This window comes from Odontesthes bonariensis, chromosome 23 (genome assembly GCF_027942865.1).
Source record: "Odontesthes bonariensis isolate fOdoBon6 chromosome 23, fOdoBon6.hap1, whole genome shotgun sequence".
Lineage (NCBI taxonomy): Eukaryota > Metazoa > Chordata > Actinopteri > Atheriniformes > Atherinopsidae > Odontesthes > Odontesthes bonariensis.
In genome coordinates, this window is record NC_134528.1 from 27,166,653 (window position 1) to 27,179,123 (window position 12,471).

The 12,471-nt window shown below is 38.3% G+C and overlaps 1 protein-coding gene across 2 annotated transcripts in view; it reads right to left on the reverse strand.

Annotated features, from left to right (window-relative positions):
* The window catches only part of mbtd1 (mbt domain containing 1), a 47,168-nt gene extending 34,760 nt beyond the window's left edge, over window positions 1-12,408 (reverse strand). Inside the window, exons 1-9 of one of the 2 annotated variants that reach the window (XM_075457696.1) lie at window positions 12,232-12,408; window positions 11,038-11,242; window positions 10,828-10,961; window positions 10,065-10,179; window positions 9,898-9,980; window positions 9,695-9,812; window positions 1,248-1,382; window positions 1,086-1,174; window positions 484-718 (exon numbers count right to left, since the gene is read on the reverse strand). In XM_075457696.1, coding sequence (XP_075313811.1) covers window positions 484-718; window positions 1,086-1,174; window positions 1,248-1,382; window positions 9,695-9,812; window positions 9,898-9,980; window positions 10,065-10,179; window positions 10,828-10,961; window positions 11,038-11,242; window positions 12,232-12,252 — 1,135 coding nt within the window. In that variant the 5' untranslated portion in view covers window positions 12,253-12,408. Of the gene's footprint in view, window positions 1-483; window positions 719-1,085; window positions 1,175-1,247; window positions 1,383-9,694; window positions 9,813-9,897; window positions 9,981-10,064; window positions 10,180-10,827; window positions 10,962-11,037; window positions 11,267-12,231 lie in introns of both variants that reach the window. The other variant, XM_075457695.1, reaches the window with a different exon arrangement.
* Window positions 12,409-12,471: the final 63 nt, after the last annotated feature.

A 12,471-nucleotide genomic window follows, 5' to 3' on the forward strand; every position in this document is an offset into this window, starting at 1 on the left:
AAAGTCAACCCAGTGACTACACAGAAAGCATGAAAACGCAGGCCAGTTTGGTGTAGCAATTCTTGCAGTGCAAGCTTCAGAAAAAAATCCATTCAAAATTAAGCAAAGCGTTTACAACCATAGTTTCATATTTCCTAGCAAAACACATGATTTAAATGTACAACAGTCTTGTGATCCATACTTTTATTTAGAATTCGTGATTACGTTTATATATTTAGGTTTTACAGTAGTAGTTTTTAATTAAAAGGGGAGAAAACTTGTATTGTTAATAAGTATGTTAGCACAGTTGAGTAACATCACTAAACTTTGGTTAATAAATTATTTTGTTGAACGGTATATTTTTTTATGTTGTGGTCATTATTAGTTCTCTATATAGCGATCAAGATCAATCAATATAGAAAATATTATCAGAATATTTTTTGCCATATCGCCCAGTTCTACAACAATCCTCAGGATTTGGAAACAGAATTTAGATAGACCCACCTGATCGTTTGAAGCGGTGCCCTATACTTCGTGACCAGCCTATACTGTGGATGAGGGGGCTGTACATGTGGCACCAGAAGTCATCTGAGCTGTCCTGGTTTTCCTCATAGACCAGCTTGAGGCGACCACCAATCACTTGCTCAACCAGTGCCACCCGTGTCCGGCACAGGTAGTTCTTGTCTACCACCTCAACACGCATCAACTTCTTAAAGGGGAACTGCATGTTCTCATGTACCTAAAGTAAAAAAAAAAAGTGATACGTGTGAAATGGAATACCATATGGTGAAAGCTTTCCAACTGTGATGTCAGGTTCAGCATGAAATTACAATTAAAAAAAATACTTACAGTGTGGCCATTATGTTTATGTTATGTTTATGGTAGACCCTTTTATCCAAAGCGACATACACTCATATCCCAGGTAGGCAGGTAGCATTAGGGGGATTTTGCCTACGAACCCCTAGTAGTGCCTTTCATGCTGGAGGGTCAGGATTTGAACCCCAGTCACCCACATGAAAGGTGACAATCTATACTATCAGTAGTACATTGCTTATAAGTACATACATTTTATGCGACTTGCTGTTCTCGGCAGTTGTGTGTCTCACCTTGGCATTGAAGTCAGGTGGCAGTGTTTTTGCTCCAGTGAGACGCTTCACAAGAAAAGCTTTCCAGTTTGAGTACTTATGCTGTATGCCTGGAAGGGAGACCACAGATATAAATACAGTTGCTACAAATTTCCAAGAAGCAAATTTTGGTATCCAACTCACTTTTTGGAGGTACAAGAGGTTTGCCATTGGAAGCACACCATCCAACTGGGTGCACCTCAGGGGTACAAAGATTACACCAGTAATCCTTACTGGTGTCATTGTCAAAGCCCTCATACCGCAGGAGTGCCTTGAACCCTGGAAAGCATAATTTTTTTTTTAAAAAACACTGCTCAATGAAAGAACAACGCCAAAGATAAATTATGTAATTCCTCTGTTGTCTGAACCAACCTTTTGAAAGATACCAAAAGTAAAATGTTGCTTTTCTGCCTTAATTTGTTTACATTTTGGAAATGTAATTTACCAAAGTTACATACACACATATATATACACACACACACACACACACACACACACACACATATATACATGGTTGAGAAATGGTGTCAGAACACCAAGAAAGTTATTTGAAGATGATGATTTTATTTAACATATTTTACTTGAGGAAAAATTTTAGGACCTCGACATTTCTGGAAATACTTATAAATGAGAGATTTTTTTTTAGAAGCACTAAGCTACATCAAAGCACTAACCATATACTGGGTTATTTGCAACTTCCAACAATTTACCATGAAGAATCCATGTGATATTAAAGATGTCCATGGACAAAAAAGAATATCAATAGCTCAGGACGATCTTGGAAAAAGATGGCTATACATTTGATGATGAATCATAGGAAAACATTACTTCCAAATGCAGAAAATGTGTCAGGGAAGCCAAGGATAAAATTGATCAAATGTAAAAAAAACAAAAAAAAACAATTACTATTACTACACTCTTTTCAGATGACATAAAATGGGCTGAATCAAGGATGCTTTATGCTGGAAATATAAGACAGAAAGAGGCACTTATGTGTATGCAGTATAAGAATGTTTAAAAGCTTTTCCTTTTTAGACAGATGTTTTGGACTGTATGGGCCAAGTGTGATTTATCCAGATAAACAAGACTGTGTCTCCTTGGGGACAGCGGCGTCCTACCACAGTTGAATAAGTTTGTAATGAGATGGCTGGTTTTGTGACTTGTGCCAGACGAAGTAAGTTTTGGAAAGAGTCTCAAATTCAAACGATACTGAATTTTTTTTTAGAATTATAGAAAATAAAATAAAAACTTACATTGTGAGTAAATTGTATTGTATAAAAATATAAATAATACTTACAATATCTCCAATACTGCACTAGGTAGTACAAATGCCTTTAGAACGCATCAATGTATTTTTTAATAATAATAATAAAAAGAAAAGAGGAGCATTGCATCCTTTTCTTATATAAAGCTCTTCTTGGTAAACCTGGCTTCCTCAAAAGGGAGGAAGGCTTTCAACTGGTTTCCTTGCATAAATAATGGTTATGAATGAAAGCCTTACAGATATTACAAATTGCAGGCTTTGGGTCATCCCAACCAGAACTGAATAACTTCCACACGAACATGCTTCTGAGCGACTTGCATGACCAGTTTTCACAGACAGATAGATAACAGTCTGGACTTTTTCCTCATCTCCTGTTGCCACTTGTTTCATGGCGGGAGACTCTCTGCTGGAAATACGCTGTCACAACTAATGAGGCTGCTGTCAGCAGCAGTATGTCCTGTAAATCTGCTGCTTTTCAAAGGAGTAGAGACGAGAGTCAAATGAGACGATATTACTGTTGTTGTTGCCGCCGTTGGAAAGAAACAAACAACGCGATGGAGAATGCGCCGTTGTGCATCGTGTTTGTGCAACAACCATGCTCATCACAGACGAAATGTAGAGGGACATAGCTTCATCTTGCCCTTCATTCGCCATCTTTCTCGAATGCCTGAGTTTGTTGTTGTTGTTGGTGGTGAAGAGGATGTGTCAACCGGATGTGGCTCTATTAGCAATAGTTTAAATGGGTACAGCGCCACCTATCGTATGACATGTTTTGTGCCAATGATTTGATTCATACACCGCCATATATCCAAGGATAATTACCCTTGCCGCTTTAGGATAAAACAGCATTCTCGATCATTTTCAGTCTGCTAACAAAATATTCAAAATATTCTCATTTCACTCCATTGCTAACTCAGCTGCACTGGCTTCCCATCCACTACAGAGTACATTTTAAAATGTTGGTTTTAACACACAGAGCTCTATGTGGACAAGCCCCAACTTACATCAGAGAACTTTTGCAGCCACACATCCCCAGCAGTTTCCTGAAGTCATGTGATCAGGGCGTGCTGGCTGTGAAGCACACAGGATGAGATCCATGGACTCTGATCTCTTTTAAAAAGCAGTTGAAAATCCAATGCAACAAAATTTTAACCTATCAAAGAAGTCTGAGACAAAGAGGGCAGATACATTGTGTTAAAAGGTCAAAAGGAAGACCAAATGGTCTTGTGAAATATTTATGCTCCACCAGACAGCGAAAAAAAAGAGAGACTATACCTTTTATCCTGCCCTACATTCAGTGTATACCAGAGTAGATTATTTCATTACTAAAATGCACAGAAAGTTTTAGGGTGACAGAATGTAAAATAGGTGCAAGCAGATTTATCAGACCGTAACATTGTGTAATTGAATGTCGACTTGATTGGGAGGAAAAGGATCCTCTTAGCGGATGAATGTAGTTATTCTCAATAATCCGGAATATGTGGAGAAAAAAAAATAATAATAATTTTGCACAGACAGGAAAACGACAATTTGGAAGTGGATGCTGTAAATCTCTGGGATGCTTCGAAAGCAGTGAGAAGAGGGAAGATAATATCTCACACAACCCATCTTAAAAAGACAAGACTAAAATAATACCAGGAAAAATGGTACAAGAGAGTTAACTCCCATATTGTTGGCCCTCTTTCAATTAGACTAAGAGCAGGGAAAATCCCTTCCTCATGGAAACAGGCTAAAATCACTGGAATCCCAAAAAAAAAGGCAAAAAACAAAGAAGTCAAATTATAGTCCAAATTTCAATACTGAATTGTGAATACAAAAGCTACACAGCCATCATTAATAGACCAAGAATAAAACCAAGAATAAAATACACCACAAAGGGGGGATGGCTTTACAACATATTCAAGAATACTACTCTGCCCCTCTAATTCGACCCGATATACTGGTATGACTCAAGTTACACTGCAAAATGGAAAGCAACTGAAAAAGGAACGGAAGGATGCCACATTCAAAGTATGATTCCAAATAAGGACTTATACAAGGGAAGCACAAACTTGCTTGACCCAATAACTAAGTTCACATTAGAAATCTGGTACACAGTGGTCAAAAAATGTAAGCTGGAGAAGGAGATGGTTGACAAACGACCCTGCATGAAAACCAGGGTTCCTAGATAACGCATTTAAACAATGGTCAAACAAAAAAATAACAACATGACCAACATTACTCGATAGAGGAACAATCAAAAGCTTCCAAAAGTTAAAAGAAGAACTTGGTTTGGAGAACCAGGATCTATTTAGATATTTCCAAGTCAGAAACTTTGTTGAAAAATTCATCAAGCCAACTCTTAAGGAGTCCTCCAGGTTAACTTTAATACTGAGCAAAGCCTCTAAAAATAACACGGACAGTGTTATCAGTCGTATATAAAGGATTAGAACCGAATGGCGAAAATTCCACACACTATATTAGAGATGCATGGGAAAAAGAAAAGAAAATTCAACGGAAGATTGGTTTCCAAGCAGAGACATCCGCAAACAGCTCAAGGATCTAGATAAAATTTAGTTGGAAAAACATTGCAAAAAATACCCAAAATCAAAAGTAAACGTTCAGATCATACGAGTTGGAGAGGATGTGGTACAGAGAATGTAGACCACACGTGTTTTCGTAATGTGTGAAAATTAAGAAATTCTGGAATAAGTTGTGGTCACAATTAAAGAAGACACTAGGATATGAATTGCCAAAGACATCTGAGATACTCTAGCTGGGGAACCTGAAAAGGAAGAGGTCCCTGACAAAGACATGTTAAAATCTTACTTGCAACAATTTAAAATTAAATTTAAAAAAATAAATAAATAAATAAAAAAATCAATCACCAGTAGATGGGGACCAGTAGAACCTCCCATTGTGGAAACCTTGAAGGATATTGTCAAGGAGATATTGGACCTTAGAAGACTCACACATTTGTAAGGATTCGAAAATCAAACTTATGTTGAAAAATACACTAAATGGACTGCTTAAAAATCCCTTCACGGAGACACCAGCGGAGATGCCTGCGGAATAAGAATGGCTTTCGTTGTAAGGATAGTCTTTTGAGGGACCCTGGTACTGTTTAATGTTGGTCTTTCTGTTCTTATTTTGTTTTGTTTTGATTTGCCCAGCTCTGTTGTTTCATGTAAGCACTTACTCACTGCTTTAGAAACAGACTAAAATATCAGTTAAAAAAAACAAACTCGGAAAATAACTCGGCTACACATTTGCCTGATGCTATCAAATCTGAGGACATTGTAGTCTCAGATAAAATCACCGTGGTTGATAATTTCAATAAACATCTCAGTAAGTCTGGTCATGCCTTCACTAGTGACCCACTCCTGCGAGGTGCTTGGGGTGCTACTCAAGCTGGATCCACACAAATCAGCTGGAATGGATGCTCTTGATCCCTTCTTCCTGGAGTTACCACCACACATTATTGCAGCACACAACTTCATATGTGCCATTGACAATAAGAAATATTATTTGGCTGTGTTTGTCAATCTGGCTGAAGTCTTTACCTCAATAGACATTAACATCTTACTCAAGACGGCTCACAAATACAGGTCTTTTGGAGAAATGCCTGGCATGGTTCAGAAGTTTTGGTCTTTGGTCGTGAACAATTGGTGCGACCTGGGGGTTACCAGCCTGATTCTCTGCCCCATCTATGGGTGTTCCTCAGGGGTCTATATTAGGTCCAACCCTATTCAAAAGCTATATAAACAACACTGTCCATGCTGCTGGCAGTTCTCACATCCATTTATATACTGGTGACACCATTATGTACACATCTAGTCCAACCCTAAATGCTGCCCTGACTTCCTTGCAACACAGCTTCAACACATCTCCAACCTTCACCCTCTCCTAAAACACAAACAAAGCCAAACTCGTGATTTTCAATTGTAACATACCTCAGTCATCTCAATATCCCCCCTTGGATGGTTCAGCATTACAACTTGTCAGCTCCTAAAAGTATTTTGGTATTTGGCTTGACAGTTCACTCTACTTTGACATCAACATCAATAGATTAATCTCCATTGTCAAATAGAGAATCGACTTCCTGTACGGCAACAAATCATCCTTCACTCGTTCCGCAAAACACACCCTGGTCAAAATGAAAATCCTTCTCATTCTAGATTATAGTGATATAATTTACAGGACTGCCTCCAAAAACCTTCTCAATAACCTAAATGCCATCTATCATAGGGCAACCCGTATTGTTACTGGCCCCCTTTCAACACTCATCACTGCAATCTGTACTCACTTGTTAACTGGCCATCACTCCATTCCCGCAGGTTGTTGCATTGGTACCAGTTCATTGACAAAACCATCATTGGCAAAACCCCTCTAGACCTTTCCTCACTTCTCAACATTTCCAATGTTTATTTGCTCTTGGGATTTCCTTGTTGAATGTAATGTATATATTGTGTGAGAATGGTCTTCATGGTTTTTAATTGTTTTATGTGTTCTTTTTTTCCTTTCTTATCTGTATTGCGTAGTTTGCTCTTTTCTGCTGCCTCTTGGCCAGGACATCACTGCAAATTAGAATAGGTTCTTAACCAACTTCACCGCCTAGCTTTCAAAGAGTATAGTTTATGAGCCGGAAATACCTGATAAACACAGGGAAAGGGGTGAGAACATAAATACACAGCTCCATCTTCCCATGCCAGCAAGTAGTCGTTTACTGCTACTAAGGTTTGAAACATTGTAAACCGAAACTATTATAAGGTCTGAAATTCAGTACAGCGCAGAGTAAATGAAGAGTAAAGAGAAACACTGCAAGACGGACTGACTTCTGTCCTGGAAAGCAAATTTCTAGCTTGATAGCTAGTAGACAATTTTGTGCACCACAAGTGGCGTTATACTGAGAACTGCAGGTCCACCATGGGAACGTGCACAGCTTAATAAATGGAACCTCCTGGTTACTGTCACTCATTGCAATGATTTATGAGTTGTATTATGGGTCAAAAGCAATGTACCATTCTTTGTAGGTTTCATTCATGGATATAAGTTACCTGCAATCTGTAGTTTATAAACATATAAAGCTATTCCAGTGAGAGAAACATTCTTCATATGCTTCATCTGGACATTTCTAAAGTCCAGATGAAGTAAAACTTTCTCTCTGCACTTTTCTGGCACAGCATTTAACACACTCATGAAAAAACACAATGCCAAGCACATGCCCAGTTGTTAAACCAAAAAAAATATACCCGCTTTCCTGGTTTTCATGTTGATTTTTTTCTTCGATTCTGATATAGCATTATGTTGAACAGTGTTTGAGTGGAAATGTTGGCCGGCTGTTTCTGCACCAGATTTTACAGCAGTTTTGTTTTAGAAAGTTTTATAGGTGACCGCTGTCTACAAAAGTTGTGTGGCACAGTGCATGTCCCATGAGCTGTTATAATGGATTTGATATATATTATCACCTAAAAACTGCGACATTAGTTTTAGCAACCAAGATACTGTAATAGTAGCTAAGATTTAATGTTAATGAAGTATATGCCCACACATAACACATTTCCCCATGCACACTGTAGATATGTAAATAACAATTAGTTAAATAAACTAAAACTATTCAAATAGAATAGCTCACAAAACATAACTCAAAATATTTTTTTTAAATTTAAATTAACGTGCAAACTTAAACAGAAGTTAAGCCAACAAAACAGAAATCATGAAAAATAAGACATTTTTAAGGCACACTGTTAGCATGTTCAAATACATGTCTAAGTCTAACAACCACCTCAAAACTAAATTCAATTTGAATACGATTTACAATTTTAAAGCGATACAATGTAACTTCTCAAAAAGACCACTCTGGAGCTCCCCCTACAGGCTTGGAGGTAATGTACGGTTACACTGTCGTAAATACAACACCCTTTCACTTTCACTTTTCACATTTGTTGACGAACCGGCGAGGAGTTAGAAGGTGCAAGCTATGTCGACCAAGAAGGTAAGAGTAATCAAATGTACCTGGGAGCGTGAGAGGGGTCTATTTGTTTTTGCAGTAGGTGTGCCAGAAAGCAAGTCAAAGTACTTCCGCTCAGCTCCCGGGCCACCACCGGGCCGCTCCAGCAAAGTTACATAGCGCAGTTTTTCCAACTCAGACCCCCGAAGGGCATAGGAGACAGGCCAATCGTAATATTAAAACTCATTCTAGCCACACAAATTTTTTCAAGCTGTTATTTTAAGGTAGAAATGTTACATAGTATTGCTTTGTGTTGTTTAACATTGTATTGGCCATACTACAAAACGTGTTTCTCGTGTTCAAAAATTCTCAAGTTATAGTGATAGTGTGTTCATGATATACAACTGATCTGTAACAGACGGCCACACACACATTTTTCAGACTTAGTAGTTGAAGAAAAAGTGACAGTTTCTCTCCACAGCTCTTCTCTCTAGAGGCTAGAAACATCAAGTAAGCATTCGTGTCCAAGCCAACGTTTAACCAAATTCTGATTAGATTCCCGAGCACACCATTTCTTCATCGTCATCTCCAATTTGTTATTGTTTGATATTTTCATTTTCCAGGTTTTGCCTTGTTGGGTCTCCTCGCCCAGTTACTTGCTCTTTCATAAGCCTCTCTCAAATATACATTTTTAAGGAATGATGCACCTTCATTGTGCACTGAGTGATGTGATAAAAGTATAGAGGCAGAATAGGGGGTCCAAGTTGATCTGCCACTGAGCCAGTAAGGTCAATTAAAACAGAGGTGAAATGGGTAAGCGTTGTTGCCCACACATTTCAAGCTGACATCTCGGAACATGTCACTCTAACCAACAGAGCTGTTGTAACTCACCTGAATCCACAACATAAGTTTAATAAATGGACACAGCGATGTAGGGCTGAGCGTTTGGCATGTGTGAATTACTAAAAGGGAACAGCGGTGGGTTAACACGGATGTCTTTTTTTGTTTTTTAAACCTATAAGGCACAACCGATGTGGGAAAGAGGCTTTCACACACAGAAATTGAGAACCGCCAACTGAAGCAATGATTTGCCACTGTTATGGGCCTGCAACTTGAAAATGTAGCTTAGTCTGAGCTAAGCTTAAGAGAGGAGAGGAAAAGTAGTAACAATTTAGAAAACACTATATAGTTAAGAGAAATCCTAAAGTTGGAGAAATGCAACAAAATGTGATCTGAAGTATGCATAGGACAGCAAACAGACCTGCAGCTCAGATCACAGATTACACCCCCCTCCTCCCCGCCATTGTGAAGCAGATATGGGGAAAATTCCCCACCATTTTGAAAACTGAATATCAGGCCCTATAAAAGAGTTGATTTGTCCTTTTGTTGTAGTCATACCTGCTAGCTTTATAATTTCTGCTATCCAGTACACCTTAGTGGAAAGGTTGGTATCAGAGTTGGGCACTTCAATCCTCACTCCTTCTTCTATGTCTCCCCAGGATGTCCCCATAGGGGCCTGACCCACAAAGGAAGCACTGACGTTATTCAACCATAAGAGCATAAAATAACTAGTCACCATCTAAAGTCCAGATTTTACTTACATGCTTAAAACAGCTGACAGGAGCTCCAACCGTGTTATTGCTACAGATATACCTTCCCCAGTCAAAGCTCTCTGCGGGGACGACTAATAGAAACAAGAGTGTAGAGCTGGAGAAAATCTGAAATCTGTTAGACCATTAAATTTCATGACTGATTTTTGATTACTCACTGGCTTTCGACTTGGCCTGGTTCTGTTGACTTGCTTGGTACTGGGCGTAAGCCGCCAACTTTGCCATCAGAGGCTGTTTTTGTAAGACCTTTGCCTTTTTTGTTGGAGGTTTGCCCTTGTGAAAATCAAAGCAGAAATCAATATTTGTACAATCAGATACTGATCTTACATAAACTGGTACACTAAGAGAAGCTATCTATCCATCTACATATCTATATGTAACTCTACCTATCTATCTATGTAGATATATATAGATACAGTGGTGTGAAAAAGTGTTTTCCCCCTTCCTGATTTCCTATTTTTTATGTATGTTTGACACACTTAAATATTTCAGATCATCAAACAAATTTAAATATTCGACAAATATAACACAAGTAAACACAAAATGCTCTTTCTAAATTAAGGTGTTTGTTATAAAGGGGGGAAAAAATACAAACCACAGGGTCATGTAGGTTTGGATTTTCCCCCCCCTTAATAATAAACACCATTTAGAAACTGTATTTTGTGTTTATTTGTATTATCTTTGTCTAATATTTAATTAGTTTAATCGGAAACATTTAGGTGTGACTGTTACAACCCATAGACCCATTACAAACATACAAAGAATAAAAAATAAATCAGAAAGGGGACAAACACTTTCACACCAATGTATATATCCATTTATATAGATATGTACACATATCTATATATATGTATTCTGCATACATACATACGTGTGTGTATGTGTGTGTGTGTGTGTGTGTGTGTTTGTACGCGCACACACCTGGAGTCTTGCCAAGATGCTCGCTTTCTTAGAATTCGAGGAATAACTTCTGGAACAAGACACACTGCAGAAGCGTTTAGTTTTGGAGTAAAAAGCATCTCGTACTCCGACCATTCCACACATCTCACAGGTGGCTGTGAAAAACAAATAGTTCTCACTCACAAAATTAAATTTCAGCTGTACATAAAAATAAACATTTCCATTACTGACCCATTCCAGCTTTGCCATCAGGGTAAGTGTAGACCTGACCATTGTTCTTGATGATGGGCAGGCTGGCAGGAATGGAGGGCACCACCTCATCCTCACTGTCCTCCGAGCTGGAGCTGCTAGTTGACTCCTCACTGCAGCTGTCATAGCCATCGAACATCCCAAAAGAGTCTCTCCTCTTCCGCTCTGAACGTGGGGTGCGTTCAGCCTTCACAAGACAACAAAATAGAGGCTGAATGCATGTTAAAAGTTATGTTCAACCGCAAGTCCAAAGATCAAACATATTTATTTCTACTATGCAGGAACTCAGTAAAATGTTAGAATATGGAAGAAAATGTTTGTTCTAACAAAAATTTGCTGCATAATGTTCAATTTATTAATGGCTAATAAAACAATTAATTATTCTCACCTGTATGCCATTCGGTTCGGAACACTTTCAAAGAGCGAATTCCAAATTCAAGTTCGGGATTCTACATTTTTCTCAATTTCAAAATATCTTATCTTTATTAGGTAATCTGCTTTGGTATTTTGGACCTGAAATGTTGGCTGTTAAACCTAGAAGAAATTATTAATTAAATTAGTTTACATGCGTTTAATTTAACCAGTGCTATAGTCGTGAATATCAGCACCGTTTTGTCCTGTAAATATACAGTATCCGAAGAGTGTTCAAATATTCCGTTCAGTCAGTTTACTTCCTCTTCTCATACTCACAGGTGAAATTTGAATAGGTTGCGCTAGCATTTAGTGTAACGAATAAAACTTGAAGAAATTAATGCAGACATTCTAGGCAGATAATTAATCTACATAACAGCAAACTGCACTCAAAAAAATAAAAGCAAGTCAGGGGTGGTCTTATATGAAATTGCAAGACCTGCTAAGTATGCTAACTAGCACTAGCACAATTAGCGAGGGGAACCCTGTTTTTCCTGTTTTCACAAAAGAAACAAAAGCAGTGGGCATTTTCAGATACGTATTAAATCAGCATATATTCATCTTAAGTTAACACAAATGTTTGCTTGTTGTACGTCTTTCGTTTTTGCTTTTTTTTTGTTTGTTTTTTTAGAGTTTTTAGAAAATCAACACTGGCTAAAGCACAACCGAGCGACCGAAAGCAGTTAACAACAAAGGAGCAGCGCTAGCTTAAAAATCCTCAGGAGCCGGAGGCTCGCGGCCCGAAATTGTTTTAAACTCACTCACCAAATCTCTTGTGTCTTCCATCAGCTCTTCATATAGATGAAGTTTCAGTTGGCTCTGTTGTCCAATGCAAATAAAACTCCCACAGTGGGGATTAGTTTAGCTACGACACACTAGAGTCCAAAATAACACTGCCAAGCAGGATATCAACAAATTACTTCAGAGCTTTTGCGCATGAGCATGCGTAACCTACTTTCGTGTGATTGGTCAATCATGAATGGAGATCATAGACCGATACAGAAA